At 39.0% G+C, this 9,888-nt stretch overlaps 1 protein-coding gene across 2 annotated transcripts in view; it reads left to right on the forward strand.

Annotated features, from left to right (window-relative positions):
• CAT (catalase) overlaps nt 1-3,197 on the forward strand; it is a 65,077-nt gene extending 61,880 nt beyond the window's left edge. For both annotated transcript variants that reach the window (XM_020782822.3, XM_020782820.3), the window contains exons 12-13: nt 909-995; nt 2,479-3,197. In XM_020782822.3, coding sequence (XP_020638481.3) covers nt 909-995; nt 2,479-2,529 — 138 coding nt within the window. In that variant the 3' untranslated portion in view covers nt 2,530-3,197. The remainder of the gene's footprint in view (nt 1-908; nt 996-2,478) is intronic.
• Nucleotides 3,198-9,888: the final 6,691 nt, after the last annotated feature.

The following is a 9,888-nucleotide window of genomic DNA, read 5'->3' on the forward strand; positions in this document are numbered from 1 at the left end:
TGCGGTCGCTATAGCGATTGCAAAAACCTCATCGTCAAGCGATTTCATCATCAAACGGGGTAATCGTCAAGCAGGGCACCACTGTATTCAAGATGTAAAGGTCTGAGCTTATTTTGAAACATTCTATCCTTATATCCTCACAAGAGAAATAAACCTCTCATGAAAGGGAAAGATTCTGTCAATTGAAAGGATACATATTCAGTAACCATGACTTACTTGAATGCTTCTGTTGCCCACAAAGAAATACTGGAGTGGTAGACCTGTGATAACTCAATTTTTACTTTTTAATTTGATATTGGTAGTTTGAACTTGATTCAACTTCAGTCATGAGCTTTTAAATACATTGAGTACATTGGCCAAAATCCTATTTGTTATTTACACCAGAGTAAGTACATTGTTGTAAATTTCCACATGTTGGCATTTGACAAAGGAATACGAGTGAGTATTAAATATTATTTAATAAGTGGCAGTTCACCTTTGTATTTACACCATTGCAGTTACACCTACATATTTAACTAATATACTTGTTATCAATGGCATTTAACTTCTAAGTCAACTTTCTTCAGATTATTCTATGCGATTAATACAAAACATGGCATTAAAATACAGTACAAAATGTAAACTGTCAAATTGTGGATCGGTTCAGCTCTAGAATCACTTAAATGTATGTGTCTGCTACAGATTCCTTCAGATAGGAGACAGAATCAGTTACAAGGTAGTTTATTAGGCAGTACTCTCTTACAGTAAGATCTAGGTATATTTAGGACCCACTTGGTTCCATGTTTGGTGCATCATAAAAAGCCTGTGAGAAATATATGTTGCATGTTCCATACATGACGTAGAGTTGGTACAATAGTTAGAAGTGAAAAAGACCTAATTCTTTGTTTCAACTTCCTTTGCCAATCTAGGTGAAGAACTTCACTGATGTCCACCCTGATTATGGTGCGTGCATTCAAGCCCACTTGGACAGCTACAATGCTGAAGGAAGCAAGAAGGTATAAGAGCATTTTCAACTCAAATTGCTCTGTAATACATGGGAACAAAACAGATGTGGCTGTTAGGCAGTTCAGCTGTAAATTGCTATAGAAAGTGGGCAGTCAGGAAGAGATGGATTTGCATGTGGCAGGAGTTTACCTTCCAATCAAATAGAGCAGTTCTAATTAAAAGTACAACATTTATGCAAAGTTACATAGACATGCACATGAACTGCTTTTCAGAAAAGAGATTGTTTGGCTTGGGAGCCTTTACAGTTTATGGCTATGTGTGGCAGTTCATCAACTTGTAGCTCTCCACAGCCAGTAAGAAGCCTCAGCAATATGGCCTTTCCTGTTGAGCTTTACATCCAAACACTGTGTTTGTGAATGTCCACTGTCTTATACAGCCTAGACATTAAAGCACAGCCAAGGCAATTTTCCTGGGCTCTTACAAACCTGCCTGCTGTTGAGTCAGCAGCCTCACAACCTTGAACAACAACCTCTTTCTTTCTTCAAGTGTTTTGTTTTGTTTTAGTGAGGTGTGTGTGGGGAAGGATGATGGAACAGAGGAGGGTGGGAAAATTGTGCTGCCTGATGTAGATGTCACACATTTCTGAAAGCCAGACTTCTGGATTGATATTTGGGCCTGATTAAGCAGCGGATCATCCAGTTTTTAAATGGATTTTTATTCTACACTCCTTAATAATTCCCCAGCATTAGAAATCTTAAAATGAAACACAAATTAAAAAGAAAAAAAGACAATGGCATTGCAACAATGATTAGTGGCTAAAACAAACTTCAAAGGTAAAACCAATAACTTATTACCATATGTTGTTGCTATAACCTGGGGTTCCTTTGCTGTTTACATAACAAAGCTACAAGAGAAAAGAGCTGTGTACCAAACAGGGGTCTTGTCTTAACTACACCAGAGCACAGAGTGCTGTCCTCTGAAGATGCCGGCCACAGAGACTGGCGAAACGTTAGGAAGGACAACCATCAGAACACGGCCAAAGAGCCCGAAAAACCCACAACAACCAGGGGTCTTAAATCATCACTAGGTGTGGAATGTCACACAACTTGAATCAATCGACCACCATTGTCTCTTGATCTTAGAGCCATGTATGGATGTTTTGCCATGTAGTCTCTGTATTCTCACTCTTATGTCTGAAGACAAAAATACAGTATATCCGTCTTTATAGTGCCAGAACATCTTTGCTTTCTTTATATTTTTTTATTTTGTTTTATTTTGTGTTTCTTGTTGATACGCTCGCAGAGACTAACATGGCTACCATTCCAATAGCTAGAAATCTTAAGTTTCTCCTTTGAATGGGTTGCAAATTTCACTGTTACTCAGTTTTCTTATAAGAAAATGTCTTCAAGAGGAAATGTATTTTCTTTCAATTCTTTGCACAGATTTCTTGAAGACATAAACTCCATTGCTGTAAAAGTGTCTATGTTTGTTCTAGTCGTAATTTATTTTTAATTTACTTTCTCTTACTTCTAGGGTTGTATTCATACCTACAGCGAGGCTGGAAAAGAAAGATCTCATTTGTAGATCACATGATCTATGATTACTTTTCCTAATTGAAGCAGCTTTATCGCACAGAATTCACATCCGTCCATCTGGAAAATGATCTCTGGAAAGCCTTAATGAACAATTTCATATTTTAAAGAATTATCTTTTAGGTTAATAGTTGTAATGCAAAATATTAAAGTTTGCATTTGTGATTAAAATAATCTCAGTGATAACCTTCTCAGCTGAATTTATGCTAGCAATAACTTTTAAATGGTCTATCTGAAGTTTATAACTACAATAATCTTTGTCAGCCTTTGGAACTTAATTACATTTTCCTTCATGTTTTACTCTAAAGTTTATTGCACTTATTTAGCCAGATGAACCTCTTTAATGATCGAATGATTCATATCTTGGAGATCCAGCAAGTATTGTAGAGATACTAACACTTTTAAAACCTCAAAATTAAATGCTTGCATACTATCAAAAGTGCAACTGCCTTTTGATTTAAAAGCATTGATCTGAATTACATATTACATTTGAGCATCATTCATAAAATGTTGTGGGCAAGGCAACGTAATTAGATTATTTTGTACTGGTGCTACAATTGTAGAGATTATAGCAGAAAATTTGAAACAGTGGATTTGAAAATTTACATTGGGTCAGATTTATAATACTTCCACTAAAATAAAATTCTGTAATGAAATGTATTTCGTGTTTGTTTTCTTCTGTTTCAGAAGTTAACACAGTTTAGTAACCCTGTATTTCTTGTTAGGCCACGTTTCCTGGGCCAGTCCACATGTGTGATGGGACTGCCAAGTTCATATGTTCTCCAACTTCACAAAGTGTCTTGGCGGTGGCCTCCTTCAGTAACAAAAAGTACATGCAGTGAAAAGTGCTAAATTCTTCTCTCCCGTAACTGACTTTATCACAATCAATAGTATATTTTCTGACTTGAGTCTGATTCTGAAAGCAAGAAATATATTTTCTGATATACAGTTGCTTATTCACTCCATTTGGCAATGATGGGGGAGAAAAGTGGCTGGAGTAACAACCCCTGCAGATTTGACACTTGAAAATAAATGACATAAACATTTATAAGTATATATACTTCCACATGAAGCCCCTTACACAAGGTATTACATACAATGTTACATACAGTACAGTATATGTTATATTGGAATACATTAAGGTAAAGATTACGGTGATATGCAAAAATATGGAGCGTAGTTTATAATATGGAGCATTTTTCATTGGCATGTTAATTACATCAGGAATTTTCTGGCAAAGACATAAAACTGCATTTTAGTTAATCCTTTTCTTGGTGTGTAACTTGGTGTGTGTGCTTTAGGCAGAAAAAGGCACCACAATATATACTATTTGAGTAAGATAAATTATTTAAAACATTTGATTTTAATGAATTTTAATATTTCCATTTGGTGACTTTAAGCTCACATTACGTCATTAATTTCTCCTACATTCCCTGTGTTTAATCAGATACATTTATGTCTGCATATGAGATTTGTCCTGGAGCTTTTTTATGTCCCATCCCTAGTATGCAAAATCACATTCACATGGGGTTCCTGCATTCGGAGACTAATCTTCAGAAAGTTAGTTTGTAATTGTCCTCCTTGGGTTTTCCCCATAACACTACTTTTTAGATTGTATTTTAATGTGGAGATTATTGAAAGGTGCTAAGGAAGAATCTTCTCTTATTTGCTCATAAAATTTGCTATATGGACATGTAACACAACACAACTAGAACGAGTTGGAATTTTTAGCATGCATACATTACTGAAAAAGTGATGTCTACGTTGGCTCGGTCATGTCATGAGAATGGCTGATGGTCAGATTCTAAAAGATCTCCTGTATAGTGAATTAGTGCAGGGAAAGTACCCTGCAGGGAGACCACAGCTGTGATACAAGGATATCTGCAAGTGGGAAATCTGAAGGCAGGCATTGCAGCATGGCCTCTCCCAATTTGAAGAGACACTTGTCCAGCAGGCTGAGACAAAGAGGCAGTCCTGAAACCGGCAAAATCAGGGAGCTGGACAGGGGACAGACTGTATTTGTCTTCAGTGTGGGACTGTCACTCTCGAATTGGCCTTCTCAGCCACGCTAGACGCTGTTCCAAGTCCTCTATTCAGAGCACATTACCATAGTCTCTCGGGACTGAAGGATGCCTAATCTAACAACACAACCCAGAAACAAAGATTCCTTTGGAGAGAATGTATGGCCATAATGCGTTATAAGATGCCTGAATTGTGATGGCATTAGGTAAACCCCATTGAGGAGGCTTGAGCCTCACTATGACAAAATGATAGAATAGTTAAGTTTGTATTGAAACAAAATATTGGGAGGGGAAGTGTCTTAAAAGACGTGCTCCACAGCACACCTCACTAATAATTTTTGAAAGGGCAATCGTAGTGGACCATTATAACAAACACAACAAAGAACCTTGGGACAAATCAAAGCACCTTCTGTATCACAGCCAAAGAAAGAGAAATCTGGAAACTCCTTAAGCTCCTGAGGAGCCAAGCTCATACTTCAATCCCTTCCAGCGTGGCAGCTGCTAAACTAGTACAGGGAGTTTTATATGGAGCTGGAACCTTATGTGAGCTCCACACTCAGTTCAAAATGTGGATTGGTTAATATTAAAAAATACTGGAGAGTGTCAAGTATATCTGACACTTCAGGATGTGTCTTAGCTGTCCAATGGCCTTAGCTGTCCATCTCCTGCCTAGGACTGTCCTTTTTCTAGAGGGGCCCTTCATCCTATTCAACCAATCTTACGCATTTTTATTGGGTTGACTGCTGGCACCTACTGGTTATTCACTCTTAACTGGGAAGGCTGTGGGCTCTTGGGGTATACCCGATGATATTGCTGGTGCCCCGTTGTCTTGGCTCAGAGCAAATTACACATCTTCAGAGTTCCGGTGGGTTATGCTCGAAAGCACTTGTTTCTTTGAAGGGGAAGACTAAGAAGGAATATTTACTGACCAGAGAAGACAGGCAAATCTTAAACATTGATGAGGCTTGTTGGACAAGGGTAATACTGGAGACCATTCCAACTGCGTAACAGATGGAGCAGCCAGGCCATTATCTGTAAAAGGAGTATAGTGAGAATCAGCATGTATTTTCCTGCTTCCTCTCTTTCCAGAACAGAATATTTAAGCTTCTCCTTAGAAGTCTCCTGCACTTGGTGCAGCTGTAGCAGTATACACTGTGGCACTGTGACACAGAGGGATGAACAGTGTGGTTACATGAAGCACACAGGATCCTTGATTTAAAACCTTTTTTTCATGCAAAAGATGAGGGGAAATAAGCACACTAGCTCAATGGCTGACCCTCAATCCTGTCTAAACTCACAGGAACAGGTGGAAATTCTCTGCCTGTGTGGCTCCCTCTCCACCTGTCTCTCCTCAGCTACTTTCTGTGAAAGCTTAAAAAAAACCTCTTATATAAATTGCATGAAGTGGGGCCAGGACAAGTCCAGAAGGGGGGGAAGAGCACGAGAATTTTAGACACACAAAGTACACAAAACACTTAAAAAAAATAAAACCCTTTTCATGTTGCAAGAAAAGGGAACATGGGCACAAATGATGTCAGAATTTGGGTTTCAGCCCCTCTCGCATGCACAGATACTGTGCTACTTTCAGATTATATGAGGGGGGGAAAGCTACCCTGGTTCTCTTTATCAGAAGGATTAGTTTATAACACCCTAAACAGATAGGTAGATGTTCTTGTCGAGAACCTGGACAAACAGGGAAACTTTAGGATAGTTATTCCATGTGGACAAATGGCCAGAAGGGAAAGTCAAGTACTGCTGCTCTTCCTGTTGCCAGTTTTCTATCATTCAGTCTCCCACATTGCTTCTCGGTTCAAAACAAAACCTGCTAATGCAACGTTGAAAGAGCACGTGCTTAGGCGACTTTCCTTGTGGATACTTGATCATGTCATGATGATGATCCATGGAACCTTTTGTTTGAACTCATATAGCATAACGCTGTGGAAATCTTCCAGTGAAATTTATTTAAATCTGGGCTTCAAATTGACAAAATGCAAGTTAATCATATGAGACAGAGAGCAGTGTTTGAAACACAGTGGGTTAAAGGTTTGACCGATAAGAAGGTTCTTGGCTCTGCACAGTAACATGGTGAATTAGTGATTTATGGATCATTACACAATGATCACAAAGTCCTTGCAATTTCATGCCAGGACATTTTTGTTTTTATTTGCCAGATAAGATGTGGCAACAGTATCTTATCAGCTGAAAAACAACACTTGCCCATTATTGGACTTGATGGCCTTGTAGGCCTGTTCAAACTTCACTTTTCTATGATTTTCTATGAACCATTGAAATATTACTGTTTTTTTTTTCCAGGATTGCTATGGTACATGCACATTTAACTCAAATCATTCTTATGTAGTATAGAGTTACCATGGACTGGTAACCCTATACTGCACAAGCTGAAGCCATTCCCTGATGACTGAGCTAAAGAAAGCCTGGAAAAATGTGTTTCGTGCAATCCACATGTTTGCAGAGAGGAGTGGGTGCTTCACTAGAAAGAGAGATAAATCTGCATGTCATCTTACCTTCCATGATAAAGCAATGGTAGGGATTCATGACTGTGTAGTGATATTCTGCCTACTGTACTACACTGAAGGCAGCCTCCATAAAAGGAGGAATCATTATGCAGCTGCTATGGCTTGCACAGTTTCACTCTGTTGAGGTCTATACGTGGTAACACGTTCCTCAAACTCCTAGTTTTTGCCTGTCTTCTAACCAGAGAAAGGTATTTTCTAAAGAAAAAAAGTCCACAATCTCTACTAAACAGTAGTGGCTGTATTTGTTTGAAACAAATACTAAAATTTATTTATTTATTTATTTATTTATTTGATTTTTACCCCGCCCCTCTAGACCAATGCCATAGTGTTCTGACCTAATATGCTAAAGTAATAAATGCATATTTTAAATTGTAGTGGAGGGGTGAGGAAGTGCTTTCCAGTCATCACAGTTTTAACAAGGCGGTTTGGTGCGCAGCGGTGATCTTGCCATAAGTGGTGAGAGCTTTGGAAGCTATACATTTTTATTCAAATTATAGGGTTATAGTATAATAACCCATAATGCTGCTATCTTTTGAAAGATCATAGAACCTATTCTGTGTCTCTCCTCAAGTGGAAGGGCAATGGTTCTTTTGTAGTGGTAATAACACTCTGTGATATGGAGAGACTCTCCTTGCCTTGCAGTGACCCTGCTGTATTTAGCAAACCAAACCACTCAATAGCTTCTGCAGGGCGTTTTTAAATATGTCAGTCAGTCTTTCTTGTTACACTAAGCTCTCATTAATTTGTCATCAGCAACGTGTGCTTTCCTTCCTTCCTTCCTTCCTTCCTTCCTTCCTTCCTTCCTTCCTTGCCAGTTTGAGGATAGGTACTTTTATTCCAAACCTCTACACAGGATACTCAATCAAGCTCCCTCTTTTCATGTTGTTCCCACCAGAAAGGGACTGCTGACACCACATAGATAGGACCAAGAGAACTGGAGAGAAGCTGATATTCCTGTCCTCTTTCCAGATCTGAGCTGAATTTGGAAAAAAAAATTTTTTGAAGATCATTTGCAGAATTCCCCCAGCCAGCAAACTCATTGCCCATCCTATTCGGAGAATTCTAGGCTTCATAATCCAATAAAGTACCTTTTCCAGAGCTTTGGCTGTATACGTGACTCTCTGTCAACCCTGATTCTTGAACATTAAATTGACAGAACCTGGTGGAAAATTAACAGTGCAGTTGACCAGATCTGAAAATGAGCAGAAAAGAAAAGAATCTGGGAAAGCAGCCATTAAACTACACCCTCACCCAGTTCCCTCATGCATATGGATGTTTGTTTTCTTTCACCCTTTGGAGGCTTGAAGGGGATGGAGGCATGAGAAAAGAATCCTAATTTCACGATGCTGAGTATTACATGATACGGGAGTGGTCGTGTGTTTTACGTTACAGAGGGCAGTTGTCTGTTTGAAGATGCTTCTTATTTGAAGGGCCATCCGCCAGTCTGAGCTCAGTTCAAAGAGAAAATAATCCATAAAATGAAGAGGAGAGGCCTTGAATTCGCCTGTTAATAGTTAGCAAATGGGCAGCAAACTGAGAAGGTATATACGGTAGGTTGCTTAGTCATAATCTTCTGTCCTACAGTGAGAGGTACTATGTTTGTGCTTTCTGCAAATTCACACACACACACACATACACAAAATATTTCTCTATATACAATGTCTAATACAATTGTTAGTCAAACGAACAATATTATTTATGATATTGTTATAATATTAATTAGTATAATAAAATTATTATAATAAATTAAACTACTAAATAAAAACTATTATTATAAATGCTGTATTATTTATAAAGAGAAATGTTAAACCCCTTCCTCTAGCAGATCTGAAATGGGATCATCCTGCAGCTCCTTTATAGGGAAAGAGAAAACCAACACGATTCTTCCACATCACATCTGCTTTGGCTTTGAAAAAAAGGGCAGATTGTGATTCCCTGAACTTTATCCAGTTGGAATTGGCCAGCTGAGGCCCTGAGCCAGGGCTTAAAGCCAGTGGAGGGGAACCTTGGGACCTCCCAATGTTTTGGACTATACATCCCATCAGCACTGCACAGCGTGGCCAGTGGTAAGGGATTATGGATGTTTACTCCGGACTACTATGAGGGCCAATGATTTCCCACTTCTGGAGGGCTTTCCAGAATCTTGACAGCAAATCCTAATTTGAATTGCCATCCACCTGAACCGTGTGTGTCTTCTGTGCTGTCGAGTTGGAACCAACTTATAGCGACCCTAACAGGGTTTTCAAGGTAAATGAGATGTTTAAGGAGTGCTTTTACCAACTTTACACCCCCAGTGAGTTTCCATGGCCAAGAGGGGATCAAACTCTGTTCTTGAGAGTGCTAGACCATTGTTCTATCCACTACGCCACACTGGGAATGCCATAACACAACGTGCAGTGGCCCACTGGCAGCTGATATTGGTTATAGCGAAACAGTATTTGGGTCTCTTCAGTGGGAGAAAGGAGGTCTAGAAATGACAGGAAACAAACAAAAAGAAACTGGCAGGTTAGTTAATGCAGTGCTACTGCATTTTACAATACATTAATTAGTGCACTACATTGAGATGTTATATGATGAAATATTTATATAAATTTTGAAAAAGTTACTTTTGGGGGGGGGATCTCCCTCACACCCCAGCTAGCTTGGGCAGTGTTGTTAATTTCATTTAAAAGGAAAGGGAAAAGGAGACATTTGTAGGTTATCCTGTGTCCCATTTCTTAAGATACAGGGCCAAACATCAAAAGGAGGGCTACGGATCCCTCTGATATTCCAGGAGCAGAGCAAGCAATCGTG

Source organism: Pogona vitticeps, chromosome 1 (genome assembly GCF_051106095.1).
Source record: "Pogona vitticeps strain Pit_001003342236 chromosome 1, PviZW2.1, whole genome shotgun sequence".
In the NCBI taxonomy this organism is placed as follows: Eukaryota; Metazoa; Chordata; class Lepidosauria; order Squamata; family Agamidae; genus Pogona; species Pogona vitticeps.